Source organism: Siphateles boraxobius, unplaced genomic scaffold, assembly GCF_051911475.1.
Source record: "Siphateles boraxobius isolate OS27281-9 unplaced genomic scaffold, OSU_SipBor_1 9, whole genome shotgun sequence".
NCBI lineage: Eukaryota > Metazoa > Chordata > Actinopteri > Cypriniformes > Leuciscidae > Siphateles > Siphateles boraxobius.
Window position 1 is genome coordinate 25,309,129 of NW_027509219.1, and position 17,553 is coordinate 25,326,681.

Sequence of the window (17,553 nt, forward strand, 5' to 3'; positions counted from 1 at the left end):
ATTTTAATATATTTTAAAATGTAATTTATTCCTGTGATGGCTAAGCTTAACTTTCAGCATCATTACTCCAGTCTTCAGAGTCACATAATCCTACAAACATTATTCTAATATGCTAATGCTCAATAAACATGTTTTTTTATTATACATTTTGAAAACTGTTGCTGCTTAATATTTTTGAGGAAACTGTGATGAAGCTTTTTCAGGATTCTTTGATGAATAGAAAGTTCAAAAGAACAGCATTTATTTGAGTTTTTTGTAATAATGTAAAAGTCTTTGTCACTTTTGATGAATTTAATGCATCTTTGCTGAATAAAAGTATTAATTTCTTCAAACTTTTGAACAGTAGTGTACATGAATTCTTCAGTTAAAACGTCTATATTATTTGAGCTGTAAAGCTGTTTAATACATTGATGAATTACGGCACAAATGTTGATGATTGAGCTTAACTTGAACTAAATGTGGAATATTCCTTTAGGCTTCATTAAAGTAGATCACATTGTGATTTCAAGCACTCATTAGGTTTGTGATGACTGACCTGGTATTTTAGCAGAGCCACATTGTAATAGGATGCCTGTGGGTTAAGCTCCGCCTCTCTCTGCAGGTGGAGCGTTAAGGCCGGCATGTTGAACCAGAAATCCTTGGTGTCCGGGTCACTCTGTGACGGGTCGCTGCAGTTACAAAGACAACATATGCTATCCACAGAGCTTGTATTAAACCCAGAACAAGCCAGTTGTGTGTGTGTGTCAGGACATCCTACCTATAGAGTAACTTCTGGTTGGGTAAGAAGTGGTCCACTCGAGAGATGTTGACCAATCGGAAGCTTAAAACTGGTGCGTTGGGGTTGGCAGTGAAAATGCGGATGATGCCGGCAGGAAACGACATAGTGAGGTCGCCGGTGATCTTAACCAGACAGCTGAAACCCAAACACACACAAACGGTTGGACAGCAAATCACTTTCAGTTGGAGCTACAAAGAGAAAATAGACTTTGTCCTCCAGACGGGGGGAAAGAACCTCAGACGGACCGGTTGTGCTCTCCTCCTTTGAAGTAGGCGTTGATGTACTCCGTGATGGCGGTGGCTACGGGCCAAGACTCCTGGGTACTCAGAGAAATGGGACTGGGTCCTCGCGACAAACCTGCAGAGTCACATTACATAACTTGATAACTTCATCTGCCACAGGCGGTCCCTGGATTTTGTCAGAGGATGGATAAATAAATGGATCACCAGTTGAATACGAAATAGGATTTGGGAGATGTTTCCTCGGTATTAGACACATGCCTGTGGGCTACTTTAAAGTGATGGGAACAAAATCACCCATGAGGACATTAACGTTAATGTGCATTTGTCTACATTAGATTAGCATAATGAAATTACAGTAAAGCTCTTGAGGTTGTCTCTCAGAGTAATATATGATTAAGTTTTGTGATAATGCGAGTGTTTAGGGAAATGGGAGTGTGCCTCGGGTCACCTCGGGCTGGGCTGGGAACACGGTTCTGCATCCCCCATTCACTGGGGCTGGAGGAGGACGAGGAGGTGAGGGGAGGACTGGGCTCAGGCAGCGGAGACGAGCACAGAGACCTAGACTGAGACACACCACAGAAAAACACCTTATTATCTTATGATTTAAACATTTAAAATATGTCATCTTTTTTTATATATATAATTATACGTACATGCCACTATTATGAGCTCATATTAAAGGGTTAGTTCACCCAGAAAAGAAAATTCTGTCATCATTTACTCACCGTCATGTCGTTCCAAACCCAAATCCAAATCCAAAATCGCTTTATATGATGTTTATAAAGATTGAACTTAGGCTTTTATTCAAATATAAACATTCATCAACTCACACATCAGTTGTGGTAAACGGGAGCTCAAGCATGTTCATTTGATGTGCAAGAACTAATGCGGTTCATTCTCGTGTTACGCAGCACGTTTGAGCTTCCATAAGAGGTTTGTTCTCGCGCGTCAAGCAGGTTCGGTTGAGCTTCTGTTTATGTTCACCGATCAATGTTTATTTGTGAATAAAAGCCTTAATTCAATCTGTTCATCATATAAAGCAATCAAGTCTCCTAAGATAATTTGGACTAAACCACTCAATTCATATGGATGAGTGTGAGTAAATGGTGACAGAATTTCCATTTTTTGGTAAACTCACCCTTTTTAATTAGGAGACTACATGGAATATTTATTTATTTTATTTTAAAATCCATTTTTCACACCACAGGACTTAAGTGTACTTACAAAAAAAGCAAAATAACAAATACAATAAATATATAAGCATTCAAATTATTCAAAATAGTGACGAAAAAAAAGACAAAGACCAGACTAAAAATATCCGGTTCCTAAAAGTTTATGTCCATGTTATCTGTCAACTCTCCATTTATTTTCTCCTTTCTACTGTGTGTGGATTGAAAACAAGTGTTTTTGGGCTGAACAAATGACCAGAGTCTTGTTTCTATGTCCTGTAATATTATTTGTTGCCTTCCAGAATACAGCAATTAAAAGCTTGAAGTGGAATATCAGTAGTGGTGTTAATTAAGAGCTAAAGTCAAGGGAGCAATTTGAAGAACCACATGAGAGAAACCAAATCTCATAAAAGAAGAGAAAAACTAAAGAGGCTGCAGCAGAGCCCTATTAAGGGATTTGTTTATATGGTTTTTAAAAAGCTTAAGTGTGCTGGTTGGATAGATGGTGTAATGAAGTCTGTGGAACATTTACCCGCTCACAGCCACTGAGTCTGCCTGCGGAGCGCTTGGACCGAACCGACCGAGGGGGAGCCAATGCCAGACGCTCAGTGCTGTCCTGCCTGAAACCATGCTGGGAGACTGAAAGAGAAAAAAATGGAAATTCTGTCATTATTTGCTCACCCACATGTCATTCCAACCCCACATGACTTTATTCCATGGAGCTTTGGAATTCTGAAATGGTTTTGGAATTTTGAATAACACCCTGCCACACTTTTCAATCTCAAAAGTGGTCCATACGACTTGTGTGCTATTGTATATTCCAAGTCTTCTTAAAACCATACGAAAGCTTTGTTCCCGGAACATAAAGAAAATTCACTGAAAATCTTGTCATACGCCTAGGACATGAGATGTATTGTAGGAATGTTTGATTCATGAATGACTGTTTTTCTGAGTCTGAAACAAGTTATTTAACCGCTCTGATTGTGATTCTTTCATTAATCGGATTCTTCATGTTTCTTGAGCACCAAATCAGCATAGAATGATTTCTGAAGGATCATGTGACACTGAAGACTTGAGTAATGATGCTGAAAATTCAGCTTTGCCATCTCTGGAATAAACAACATTATTTCACAACATTTCTGTATTTTTGTTTAAATAAATGCAGCCTTTGTGTGCATAAGAGACTTAAAAAACCTAAGCCAACCCCAAACTTTTGAACAAAAGCGTAAATTAAACTTTTTGTTATCATTAAATTGTATTATACAATGAATTCCCCAAAAAAAGACACTTTTAAAAAACTTACTGTAGGTGACTAAATATTATTGGATTAGATATAAAATATTTTGTTATAAAATATTAAAATAAGTGGCATCTGCAATCAAAAACTTCACATTGCTTACAGTAGATATTTTCCAATTATCTATGTGTCTCGCAGAATAACCACAGGTGTAGTTCATCATATAAACTACAGTATGAATGTGTTTCCCCAATGTCTGACAACCAGAAGGAGTTTTGTCTCTATTTTGAGCAATACATGTATTGTTTTATCATTTTAAACCTAAAATTAATCTTCTTTTTGAGAAATGTTTTACTTGAAAAGTGGGCTTGTGCTGCATTGCTTTATAATAAATACCATGTTTTAAACGAGGGTTAATTGTTTATACACTTTTTGGGGCCATTGCATATTGCCATTATATCATCCACTTTGCTCTCTAAATATCAGTATCAGAATCGGCCATTAAAACACCATATTAGACATTCACTAATCTGTAATACCAGGTTGTGTGTTAATATCCAGGAAGTTCTGGTCCTTGTCTGTAGAGAAGCAAAGGTCCTCCTGCGGCCCAGAATGCCGTGTGAGCGGCGGTCCGATCCTGCGAGGCTCGTCGTTAAATGATCTCTGTTTTCTGGTTGACTCTTGCGTGACAGTGTTATTCGTAGTGCCCTCACTAAAGGGGTTATGCACCGAGTTCCAATGCACCAGCTCTTTCTTCGGCTGAGAATTGGGGGCGGAGTTAGGACTGGGTGTCGGCCTATTACTACCAGCTCTGCTTTGTGCAGCTGCCTGCGCCGCCAGCGCCGATTGGTGCGTTGGACTCCCTATCATAGTAATAGCGAAAGGATCATCCGGAGACTCTGGAGGTGGGACGCTGCGATCTCTTTTCCTGTCTCGCTCCTTGCTGAAGGAGGATGGGGGAGGGAGGGTTTTAGTGTTATTCAGAGAGACGGAAAAGGGATCGGTGCGGGTTTCCACAGTCCTGGTGTCCCTGGTGGGCCGAGGGGGAGGCGGGACCCAGGCATCAGGTGGAGGCAGGTTGTCCTTGGGGGCGGAGCGTTCAAACGCAGCCAGGAAAGGGTCTTCAGGAGGGATGTGTTTACAGCTCCACACACAGGGCCCTAGTTCTGAAGACGCCAGGCTGTGGGAGAAGGCCGGGAAGCTGAAGGTGGTGGGCTCGACGTTGGGTGGGGCACGTGGAGAACGTAGATTGGAAGGCCAGGCATTGGTGGGGTCGTCCTGTGGGAGAGGAGACCGACCGGGCGAGGGGTCGTGGAATGCGGCCAGGAAGGGGTCAGAGGATCGGCTCAGGTTTACAGAGTCTTTAGATTGAGTTTGAGTAGATGGCCAGGCTGCCCAACCGTTGGGTTCAGGGGACACTCCAAGGGGCTGATGGGAAGGCGAATCCAGTCCAGAATCCTCCACATTCTCAGGAGAGGATGAATCCGAAGAGAATGCGGCATCTGTCAAACATGGAGAAAAGTCTATTACTGATCAGAAAGGAAATTTCTTAACAGATAGGATAAGGAAGAGATTGACTGCAGAAACATAATTCCCATTCCACTTTTGTACATAAATGAATAATAGATTCATTAATGCCTACACAAGCATTTCTGCTAAAGCGAGTCAAATAATTCTTAGAATATGGTAACGCACACTTTGGCACACATTAGGCTAGTTTAAAGCTTTTAATTCTCCGTTATTTTAAAACGCTGTAAGAGAATAGCTCGTCCAGTCGGATCTCATCTATCACAGTAATGAGGCCGTGGGTGGTGTGTGTGTTGCGCTGGAGATTTACATTTAGATGCAGCAAAGGCGTTCTGGAGCTGCTCTCTGCCAGTAAAGCTGTGGGATTTAAAGGCCGACTCCAGAGGAGGTCCAAACAGAGCGTCCGGACCAGAGACTGTGGAACTCAACCTGAAGAGATGAGAGGGGGGAAAAAGAATCTTTAAATGAATGATTGAAATATTATCAATATAAAAAGTTTGGGAAATTAATACTTTCATTGAGAAAGAATGCATTCAATTATTCAAATGTGACAGTATAGAGTTGATGCTACAGAAGATTTCCATTTCAAATAAATGCTGTTTCTTTGAACTTTCTTTTCATCAAAGAATCCTGATTTTTTTTATCACTGTTTCCACAAATACATTAAGCAGAACAAAAGTTTTCAACATTGATGATAATAATAAATTATATTCATAATAAATAAATTATTGAGCACCAAATCAGCATATTAGAATGATTTCTGAAGGATCATGTGACTGAAGAGTAATGATGCAGAAATTTCAGCTCTCGCATCACAGGAATAAATTACATGTATTACAATATATTCTAATTGAAAAACAAAACGAAATTTTCACAACATTACTGTTTTTACTGTAAAAATACATTTACTGCCAAATAAAATGAAGTCTTGATGAGCATATGAATCTTCTTTCAAAAATGTACCAACCTCAAAATTTTGAACGATGTATATAATCAAAGTAATATAAATAAATAAAAAATCTTTACAATATTCAAATCTATATTTATATAATCTAAATAAATCAATTTAATCAATTAAATTTAACATTTCTTTTTATTTATTTAATAAACTGCCTTTTCGTTCAGTTTGTCCTCTTCTTGCTCAACCAATGGTATGAGTTTGGGGCACACTACCATTCAGCATTTAGCATTTCTACATTAAATGCCACAAAAATTACATCTTTCACCATTAAATCTGCATTTTTGCATATTAAAGCATTCAGTAATTATGCTGTATGGGAAATCTCTCTGTACCTGCTGTGATCTGGGCTGGATGTGGATCTACGCAGACCCTCCTGTTCTCCCTCTGTGCAACAACAAAACATAACTTTACTGCACAATATAACAGTATAATAATAAAATAAAAAAGTTAGTAAGGGGTCATTTAGAAGGTGCTTTTATCCAAAGTGACTTACAGTACACATATTATAGGGAGTCTCCCTGGAAAAATATTAGGTTAAGTGCTTTTCTCACAGTTACATTGTGATTGTTTATGGATCATCCCTTTTAGGTTTAATGTTTTAGTAACCAGCCTAGATCTTTATCCATTACACCACACCACACCACACCCATAAAACATAATGTACAGCACATAACAGTACAGTACAATATTACTGAGTAATAAATATAACAAATTTTAATAATAAAGTTATTCAAACCACGTACTATCAAACTAGTACCATTCCTCTACGTGACTAATCTCTGCAAATAAGTTTGAGTAATAGCCAGCCCTGGGAGGAAGACAGCCTTAAACATTTTTCTTCAAACCAAATTGTTTCCTGCTATTATTGTCAAAACCCACGGGACAAAAATAGAGCTTATTCTGGGGCAGTAATTACAGCAATTCAGCTGACCATAGATCAGTCGGTCAATATAAGACAATAATGACAGAGCTGTTATGATGCATGACGCTGACCCCAAGGTCAGCTGGATTCCAGATTGCTGTGATTAAGGTGTCAGATTGAGCTGTTTGTGAGATAATGACATCTATTAATGTGGACACAGGAGGTGGGACATGTCTGTGTCATTGTGGCCATTTGAGATGGCTGGCTGAAATCACTGGAACAGTCACAGGAACATTGCATGAGCAATGTAAAATTAATGATCATAACTCTGGCTGTAAGAGCACAGAAGACGTCTGAGAAGTGTGACCAACCTCTCTGGGGAACACTTTCCCCTTCCCCTTCAGATCGACCCGCTGAACTGGAGTTCCCTGTAACGGAGGAAAAGGACATGTGAGAAATATCCACACTAACAAACATACACAATATTGTCTGAGATATACAGAGGAATACAAGTGAACTTACTTGAGAGCTGCTTCTTTACTGACACCTACAGGATGGGATGAATCAAATGAAGTGTCATTACTACTATTTAGTCAATGTTTTGCTCCATATTTTTCAAATACATCTTAAACATGAGTGTGAATATCATCAAGATGCACAATTTTTCTTTTTTTAGGATTTGCGGTCTCATTTATTTTCCTAAACAAATAATATGACACTGGACTTTCCTCTCTTGCCATTGATGCATCATTTTGCTTTAACATGTATTTATGTATAGGTTTTCTGAAAAAACTATATAGAAAAACAAGACATAAACAAGACAACACTAGACATAAATCACTCTGAATATTTTTCAAAGATTTGATTCTACTAAAACATAAATTCTAAATACAGTGAATGTTTATCTCAAAGAGCTAATTTTAGATCATTTTGTAGACATGACTTTGTTTACCGGCAAACTAGTAAAATCTTGTGCACTCTGACTAACAGAAGTTGCATAAAGCCAGCCAATCAGGTTAAAGCGGTTTAGTTTGCCATTTTTGAGTAAAAAATACATCATATGTTTTGTGAGCGTATTTTTCACCAATCATTAAGTTACTGAGAAACTAAAATGTCAGATAACAGGGGGGATTACCAAGACAATGTGAGTATTATTCGGCTAGTCTTTTGATCTCAACTTGTAGAATAAACAGCTTTATATAAATTTTATATAGTATATATAAATATATATATATATATATATATATATATATATATATATATATATATAATATAAAACAAACTTACACATACACACATATATACATACAAATAGATAGATAGATTTATTGCATCTAACAAAAAGATTGTAAACACACACACACACACACACACACACACACACACACACACGCACGCATGCACACACGCAGACACACACACACACACACACACACACAGGTTTAAGTAAAATGACTCTCTATAAAAGTCTATCATCAGTCTCATTTCAGCTATCAAAGATTAAATTCCCCCCATCTCTTACCGCTCTGTTAGGGGGCAGGGTCAACGCCCCCACTGTGGCCTTCAGCTCCAGTTCATTGGCTGCTGAGTTGCTACGGTTACTGCTGGCAACCGGTCGGATCTGGATGTGAAATTTTTTGGGTTCTTCATCATCGAAATCCGAGTCGCTGGAGTAAAAATTTCCCTCCTTCTCCTCAGCAGAACACCGTAGAGAGCAATGCTGTTAAGGAGCAAATCCAGACACCATACAGGATACACATGTACTCACACACAGGTACAAAGAAGGAGCAGAAAACACACACGGACACAAATAGACATGAGTGCAAATACACAAACACAGCTGTTCTGAATAAATAAACAGCACAAATGACCATCCTATGTAGGGACACTGCTGAGTTTCATATCCTTAAACACTCCTCACAATGAACGTAACTTCTCAGGAATCTAAGAGTAACACCAGACCCTCATTAGAGGATGTTTGGAGAGAAAAATTTGGCATTAGAAGGTAAATTAATCCATTTCACATCCTACCTTATCACAGCACACTTCCTGACAATAACCTCCTTTCTCTGTGTGTGTGTGATACATTTGATGGGGTTTAAGGAGAGGAGGTCAGAAAAACGCAAATAATTCTCCCTCCTCTCTCTATTTTAGACCATGTGGATGTTTTTTTTTTTTTAGCTATGAGTGAAAAGAAGTTTTGCCAAAATTATTTGTTGTAGTGCTGAGGATATTTCCCAATCTTCAAACATTTACAATATAGTCCAAAAGTCTGAAGCCATATTGAAAATTAGGGATTCAAAATAAAATAAATGTTATGACATAAAATGAATGAAAAATATTTAAGATTTAGCACTTTTTATAGATCATTAAAGTGCAGTACAAGATGCTCTTTTGATAATTTTTTCAATCACTGTCATGTTTTACAACCCGTGAAGTCAATGCAGCTTGAGTGCTTCTTAATTTAGAGCAAAAGAGTAACAAACTGAATACTAAGACATTTTCAAATTCAAGTCAATGTCAAATGGCTGATAGTATAAATGTATTAAATTTAAGCATTTTTACTAGTGATCTCAAACTTATGAACTCCACTGTATGTAAACACACATACACACTTTGCACACACACACTGTACACTCTCACTGCATCCATGCCTGATGGTTTATTCTGAAGGATATCATTCTGGTTGACGTCTGCACGTATGACAAAGCCCTCATCGTCCACTTCGAGGGGTGAGTTCTACACACAAGCACAAACAGACAGCACAAGCTCACAATAAGAAACAACATTTAAAGACACAGGACATCAACTGACAGAGTGATGCAGGTCTGTATCTTGCATGTGGTTTGTCTTTGCTTCATAAACATACAAATGCTGTTGCCATGGCTCACATCAAAACAGCACTAATGTTTTAAGAGTCTGACTAAAGCTGAAGTCTTACATAACAGCCCATAACAAGTGTGTGTTTATGTAGGATCTCTGACAGTCAGTGGGCTATCAGACATTCATTAAACACCCTCAGTATTAACAAGGATAAATATAGCTTAATGAGGTAACCAGACCATGCCAGACACGTCGCTCTCTCATACACACTGAGGTCTGTGTAGAAAAAGAGTTCAGTTTTCCAAACATACGTGTGAACTTACATTCAGACAGTGGACAGTGTCTGTGTGTGTTTGTGGAGAAGGGTTTATTTGTCCTTAGAAGTTAGCTAAGGCCCTGTCCACACGGAGACGCGTTTAGCTGTATACGTACAAATTTTTTATCGGATCGGCGTTTCGTCCAGACGGATCCAGCATTTTGGGCGACTGAAACCGCTATTTTTTAAAACCGGGTCCCAGGGTGGATAAATCTGAAAAAGACACCCTTGCGTGTTCGTGTCTACGGCCAATCCGTATATTTTGTGAAATGATGATGTCATCACCCCACGTGTCGACTAGTCAGACGCGCTAAATCAGTAACAACAACAACTGCGACTACTTGCTTGAGTTCATGCTTCAGAAGCTACTGAGCCTCTTTTATTTCTTTTTTTATTATTTAGACCTACTTTAATGTATTTTTTATTTTATTTCTTTATTTTACTTCTTTATTTGTTTATATTTCTTTCTTATGCTATGATGCTTGTATTTTGTCTGATTAAGACATTTCGTATTTTGTAGGGATGGGCATTTCAAGCAAAAATAATATTCGACGATCGCTGGGAAGTATTTGTTTATTATTCAAAAAACGCACCTCTGCCCCCTCATGCTCACCGGTGACACTGCGTTCGCTCCGACATTAAATTTCTCTGTACTGTAGGCCTACATGTTGTAGCCATTAAAGAAAAGTTAGTTTCATATTTATGTTTAAATAATATGTTATTTTTTCCATTTCATATATGTTGATTACATGAAAAGTGAACAGCGTGAGTAGCCTAATCATAAGTATTGCAATATTGAGACACATCATTTTGACCACTTCATTAAGTTTTGTTTTATATAAAGCCTTTCTTTAAAGTGAATTTCGTTTTGTATAAATTTTAATCAATGTTTCATTAACCAATTGCCTGGATTTAATAAATAAGAAGCAAATATAGCAGACAATAGCCATCAGGACACGGAGGCGCCGACGCGATGTAACTTGCATCGCACGTGAACTGGAGCTTGTCTCATAAATGAACAGCGACTCAGATATATATCTAAGTTTGAAATGTCTACTTTTAAACAAAACAATTCAAAACGAAAAGAAACAGACAACTCTCTTATAATCCGTATGAAGTGTGCCTTTATCTCTATAAGCACCTTCACCTACTGCGAAGGTGGCGAGTCAGCATCGTCACAGAAAACACTAGTTTATTAATAAACAATTAAAATGTCTCCTTTCTATATTTGACACATTCATAATGATTAGGCTATTTTTCCGGTTCTTTGTGGCAAGCTTTATGCGTCTGCTAACTAATCGAATATCGTGACTCATTCCTATTTTGTACCAGGCCATTTATGGTTTTTCATATTGTTCAATAAAGTTCTTGGTTAAAAAGAAAGAAAAAAAGAAGCTACTGTTCCTAATATTATTGTATACAGCGCGCAAGGTTTATGCGCAAGTCTTCTTCTCTGTTTTTAGTGTATCTGTGTCAGAAATACCGCGCCTCATACTGGTCTGGCATGTATACTACATCGGTTTCAGTGGTTTCGTGTGTACGCAGATATTTCTTGAGACGGCGCCGTGTTTACGGATTTTTTTTTTAGAACGAGGAGAAAAAAAGATCGGATCGGGAAAGCTCTGGCTTCGTGTGGACGTGAATCTGACAAAATCAGTCATACAGCATAATGGTGTATAGTAAGTCAGATTAACCAACAAATTACTCTTGTGAGCAGTTTCTTTTTAGTGCATAAAACATATACATCATAAGCAGTGTGCAAAATATTCTCATGAGCCAGTTCTCCTAATGAATGATTCAAAAAGGCTCAGAAGGTTACGAGTTCTGGTTTGAATCAGTCTGACGTATCCTTCACTGAATGCATCACCGCAACAGTAGCCTACATTTAATCATGTAATTCACTCACTGCAAGTGAGTCGCTGAATTGCAAGTTATTATTACTTACAGTGATGGCCATCTCTAAATTAATTAGATTAAATACATGTAATTGAAGATTGGGAATGAAGTATATTTATTAAAAAAAAAAATTAATATATATATATATATATCAGTCTTTGAGAGGTCCTCCACGCTAATACAACATATATGGTCTGTGTATGTGTGTTAATAAACTAACAACTGTTTAAGATGAGACTTTCTCAGATGCTCTAAGAAGAGTTGCAGAAGTTTGACCAAGAACAGCTGATAATACATGACAAGTAACCTGAACCTGTTCTTTGAGTGTAAAATCAATATTGTGTGTGTGTGTGTGTGTGTGTGTGTGTGTGTGTGTGCGTTATGAGAACTCACAAGAGCATCTGCCACAGCTGAATCCCTAGAGGACAAAAGAGGTATGAAAAGTTATTTGTTATTCAGTATGTAACAATCTAGAAGAATTGGTCACTGAAAAACATATTTTGATCAACCACTGTTGTGAATTATTGTGGGTGTCACTCTGAAAGTCTATGGTGGTTACAGCCTTGATCTATAATATTTAAATGTACTGCGTTTCATATGAATGCATGACTCACGTTGAATCGGGTTCCTTGTCTCTCTTTCCTAATCCGGGGATCCTGAAAGCTTTAGCCCGACTCTTTTTACTGTTCTCAGATACCAGGGAGGACAGATACTCCTCAAACCCTACTGGACCTTATCCACACACATACAACACAGTATTTATCGAAAGTTTGGAGCACAGCATTACATTTTGAAAGTCACTATATGGTAAAATCTAAAATTTGCAGAAGAATGATTTGCAATGCATTATTATCCAGCAAAACAGAAATGCAATATAAAAGTCAATCAATCAAATGTGCTGAATATTTTATTAGACATTTCTAATTTCATTACACATAAAATCAGCCAGGTCCTAGAGCATACTCCACTATCTGCTGAAAATCCAATTTCATCTTTGGCCGGCCTTTATCTATGTTCTGAGAAATCAGAAAGTTTATCTGGAAGGATAGATGTAACCGAAAAGTGTTTTATATCTCTGTGACTCACCGGGTCTCTCCTTTCCTGTTCCCTTCTGCTCTGAAAACTTCTGAATGAGGTTCTCAATACCAATGTTCTCCACATTCTGCTTGAATTCCTCATGGACCTAAAGGTGATAGAACAAGATTTCATCAGGCACAGCTAACTGTGCTAACTGCTAACTGCTGACTAGAACAACTTTGAGCCTCAGAGCCTATTCATCTGAACAGTTTTCAGCACAATTACAGAAATCAAACAGTATATAGGAGTAGGTAAAATCTCAAGAGTGAATGCGAGCCATACCTGCCCAACCTGTACGTGTGTGTCTTCAATGGAGTGTGAATACGCTTTGATCAGTAGTTTCATCTGCCGTAAATGAGCCTCCTCAATGTCCTGAAATTTCTGCAGATGTGGAAGGACAAATGTAAAGAGTCGGTCAGATTTTTAAAACGTTTTTTCCCTAATGTTTACCAAAGATACATTTATTTGATGAAAAATACAGTAGAATAGTAAAATTGTGATTCAATATTAAAATTTTAAATAACTGTTTTCTACTTTAATATACTTTAAAATTAAATTTATTTCTGAGCCAGTCTTCAGTGTCATATGATTTTTCATAAATCATTCTGATATGCTGACTTGGTGATCAAGAAACATTTCTTACTATTTTTTATATTGAAAATGGTTGTTCTTAATATTTTTTTTGGAAACCATGAAACCTTTTTATCAGGATTGGATGAATAGAAAGCACAGAATAACAGAATTTGTGAATTAGAAAAATTTGATAACAATGTAAAAAATATTTCTTGTTTGATCAATTTAATTCTTCCGAGCTGAATAAAAGTATTAATTTCTTTTAAAAAAATCATATTAACCCCAAACAGTAGTATTGTGAATCTTCACAATATAGCAATTTCTTTACTGCTTTAAAGCGGTCAATAAAACAATCTAACAAAATAGAAAGAAAAACATAAATTATGTTTCTTAATGAAAGCTAAATTATAAAACATAAATATATTTTATAAAATAATTATAATCTTCACTGCCTAGTTTTTGTCATTACCGTCACATGTTAATTATATAAATCTTCTCAAGGTCTTGCTTCAATATTTGATGTTTTTTTGGAAATGTTTAGATTTCCCATTATTAGTAAGATTTCTTATTAGTAAGATTTCTTATTAGTAAGTAGGATCGACAGAAATCAAAATCAGGGCTACACCATAGAATATATGTATGTTAGGCAACTATATTTTCTGTCTGACAGTAATGACAATTCAACAGATGGAGCAGAAAAGCAAATTATTAGGATGCAAAATTATATTTGCAACCTTTATGTGGGATCTCAGTAGATCAGGACCTTACAGTTTAACTTTTTCTTGAGTTTAGACAGAACCGGCCCTAGCATTTAACAATGGTCAGCCTCTCTAATTTTAAGATTATTGTTGATGCCCTAATTAAGGGGATGCCGTGACTCCAGAGCTCTTAGAGTGAGGTCAGGACATTTTACAGATTCATCTTTCGGTCTCAAATTATTCATGCATGCAGGTCAACACGAGGCAGAAATAGACTGTAGGCATGTAATCATTTTGTCAAACAGACTGCTTTAATGGCCCTCGTAGTCATGGTAACTTTACATGGCTTTATTGAGCTCATTGAAATTGCTCCGAAGGTCTTGATTATGAGAACTTGCGAGCTAACCTAGCTTATTATCTGCTTTACAGAAGTTTCACATATGTGACTAATGCGCTCAGCAGGGATGGGAAAAAACCCTCAACTGATAAATCACCAACCTGTGCTGATTCACTCATTTTCTGTTCAAAGTCTCCTCCAGCACGGTTAAACTTCTCTATAGACCCTGTAAACGACTCAGCTGCCTTCTTTGATTTCAGCTCAGCCTGAGAAAAGAGAAAGAGGCAGATGAAAAAAAATATATTAGCAAAGCTAAAAATTAAGCCTTCACTTCAAGATGATGCAAGTCTACCAGCTTAAAGGATTAGTTCAACCAAAAAATTAAAAAAGATGCAGTCAAGTCATTCCAAACTTTAACTCATAGGCTTTCGTTCTTCAGTGGAACACAAGAATCACAAAGAATTGTGCAGCTGCTCGCTTTTTTTCATGCTTTTAACCTTCAATTCAAATTTTAAGTCATTATTCTGAGAAAATCCAAAAGTATTAATGGCAGCTTTGTTAACAAATTGTGTTTTTTGAATCAGACCTTTACAATGAATCAGTTGACATAGTTCACAAAACGGCTTCATAAATCAAACTGACCCGGTTCTCAAGTCCAACAAATCTGTGAATAAATGACTTGGAATGTAGCACACAAGTCGTAATGACCACTTTCATGGTGGTTTTGTGTACTTTGTGAGGTCAGTAATGTTAATTTTTGGACTTTCTCAAACACAAGCACCTTTTCCAGCTCTTTCTGAGGCACTCCCTCTTTGCGTAGTCTCTCCAGCTCTACACACTTGCTGTGGTAACCTTCTCTGGCCTTCTGCAAGTGGGCGTTGTGCACCTGAAGAGACTGCACTGACTCCAGAGTACCAATCACTTCCTCTTTCGTCTGCATAAGACACGACATAGTTAAATATAGGGTACAACGGGGCTAAAGGCACACCTTAAGAAAAATTTCCTTTCACTAACTTCTCCCATAGTGTATGATTGCAAAAAAAAAAGAAAGAAAATTGGATTGAACATTGATGGAGCAACAGATTTTGTGTGAAAATTAATCATTAAAGTGGTTTATTTTGTTTAAAAATCTTATAAACGTATGAGGTGACAAGGTGGGCCTTTTACCCCACACACAGGGTAAAACGAAGGCTCACCAGCATGGGGCAAAAGGCACACACTATTTATACAAATACTTTAGCTTAAAAGTTAATACTTGTTCAAAACAACCACTTTAGCAAAGTGTGTACTATTTTCTGTTTATTTTGATAATTTATTTTTGTTCAATAAATATACTGTAATTACAATTTGTTAATATAAAAATTATATTAAAAAATACAGAAACAAACTTATTTTAAAAAGTAAAGATTCTGAAAGCATTTAAGGAGATCCCATAACAATTAAATATAGATTTACAATAGTAACAATAAATTATATTTAATTATATGATATGATTGATATCATATTTATTTATTAATATGATGGTTTCATTATAAATTTGGTTGACACACCCAACTTACCATCTGAATCTAACAATGTCATGTCAACAAATGGAAAAGTCAGCTGGCTGTTTATTACCATTTTAATCATTGTGCATTTTGGTGCCTTTTACCCTACCCCCAAATACCATAGTTTTACATATTCTTCCGTTATTGAAAAAAATGTTGCTTTAATTAGCTTGAACAAAATTGAAAATCATTAAGAAGTCATTCATTCTGAAAATCAATCAAAAATATATCAAATAATTTTAAAGATTGTCATTTGCTACATAAATCTACAAAATGTTAAAACACCAAATATTAGATCAAATTACAGCAGAATCAACTTTGCGTTGCTGCCCGCGATCAGACAAATTTCCACGTGCATCTCGAAAAGCATATGTTTTGTAAAGTGTTGCTGCAAGTTTTTGTGCTGGTTTAGAGGAAAATAAAATCAAAGTCACTTTTACCCTGGTGCAAGTTTAACCCCGTTGTACCCTACAATCAAGATTTTAACTCAATGCACTCATTCACATCAGTCTGAAGAACTGCAGGGGATCGGAAATATTGTGGGGGACACTTAATGAAAAACAAAACAGCAATGCACAATTGAGGGGACATAAGCCAGTTATTTATCAAAGGCATGTGCAAAGATTCTATCCATTTAAAAAGCCCTTTATTTACCTTGCGGTGAATTTTGACCTGCTCCTCGCTGTACTTGCTGATGTCACGGATGAGGTCATTCATCTTCCTCATGAGCTCCAGGTGACAGAGGGCCACTTTGTCCGAGGACACACGAAACACGTCCCACATGGGGGCAAACGTGCTGGAAATGCGAAGCAGGAGGTTAGATGCTGATGAATGGAAGTGCATAAGCTGCTCAGTTTTTTGGTTTTTTTTTTTTTACAGCACAGCAGTATTAGAAAAACAACAGGTTTCCATGTCTTTGTAAGTCTACCTCTTTTCAAACATAAAGTTCATAGGAAAAAAAATTTATATAAAAACTGCATTTCCAAATAAAAAGTTTACATTTCTATTAGCTTTGTATTTATGCTCGTAATTATTTACGAATTTGACTCTATGGTAACTTTGCATCTTTGCAAAGTCAGTTTTTACAGTGTTAGAGCACTGCACGATTGTTTTGACAACTAGCACATGCTTGTGCAGACAGGAAGTGAGATGAAGGAAGCAGAGGAAAGAGCTAACCATAGCAATAACTTTTTTTCCAATTACACACAGCCACATACTCATGCACAAAATAAAAATACTTGCATGCAATTCACTTGAATCTCCCTGCTGATAAGTATATGTAAGCCAGCAGCAGGACTCTTTTCAATAGAAATCTTTTCAGTGTTTTGTTCCTCTCCAGATGACATAAATCAGAAGGTAATGGTGATTTTCAACACATAATGCTCAGCAATTAAATCACTCACCCAAGAGGGCTTCCATTGCTAGCAATCTTGGCGAGTTTGCTCATGGATTTCGAGTAAGTCTCCTCAATGGCTGCCCTTAAATGCAAACACAAACACACACAAAGTGT

General features: G+C 37.1%; 1 protein-coding gene across 3 annotated transcripts in view; it reads right to left on the reverse strand.

Moving 5' to 3' along the window:
• The window catches only part of fcho1 (FCH and mu domain containing endocytic adaptor 1), a 48,018-nt gene that overhangs the window by 3,138 nt on the left and 27,327 nt on the right, over positions 1-17,553 (reverse strand). For all 3 annotated transcript variants that reach the window (XM_077224313.1, XM_077224311.1, XM_077224312.1), the window contains exons 4-23: positions 17,447-17,521; positions 16,698-16,839; positions 15,278-15,430; positions 14,658-14,762; positions 13,171-13,269; positions 12,898-12,994; positions 12,426-12,543; positions 12,205-12,229; positions 9,455-9,515; positions 8,299-8,483; positions 7,299-7,323; positions 7,148-7,204; positions 6,247-6,298; positions 5,264-5,382; positions 3,966-4,928; positions 2,722-2,828; positions 1,469-1,583; positions 1,024-1,135; positions 758-913; positions 536-668 (exon numbers count right to left, since the gene is read on the reverse strand). In XM_077224313.1, coding sequence (XP_077080428.1) covers positions 536-668; positions 758-913; positions 1,024-1,135; positions 1,469-1,583; positions 2,722-2,828; positions 3,966-4,928; positions 5,264-5,382; positions 6,247-6,298; positions 7,148-7,204; positions 7,299-7,323; positions 8,299-8,483; positions 9,455-9,515; positions 12,205-12,229; positions 12,426-12,543; positions 12,898-12,994; positions 13,171-13,269; positions 14,658-14,762; positions 15,278-15,430; positions 16,698-16,839; positions 17,447-17,521 — 2,899 coding nt within the window. The remainder of the gene's footprint in view (positions 1-535; positions 669-757; positions 914-1,023; positions 1,136-1,468; positions 1,584-2,721; positions 2,829-3,965; positions 4,929-5,263; positions 5,383-6,246; positions 6,299-7,147; positions 7,205-7,298; positions 7,324-8,298; positions 8,484-9,454; positions 9,516-12,204; positions 12,230-12,425; positions 12,544-12,897; positions 12,995-13,170; positions 13,270-14,657; positions 14,763-15,277; positions 15,431-16,697; positions 16,840-17,446; positions 17,522-17,553) is intronic.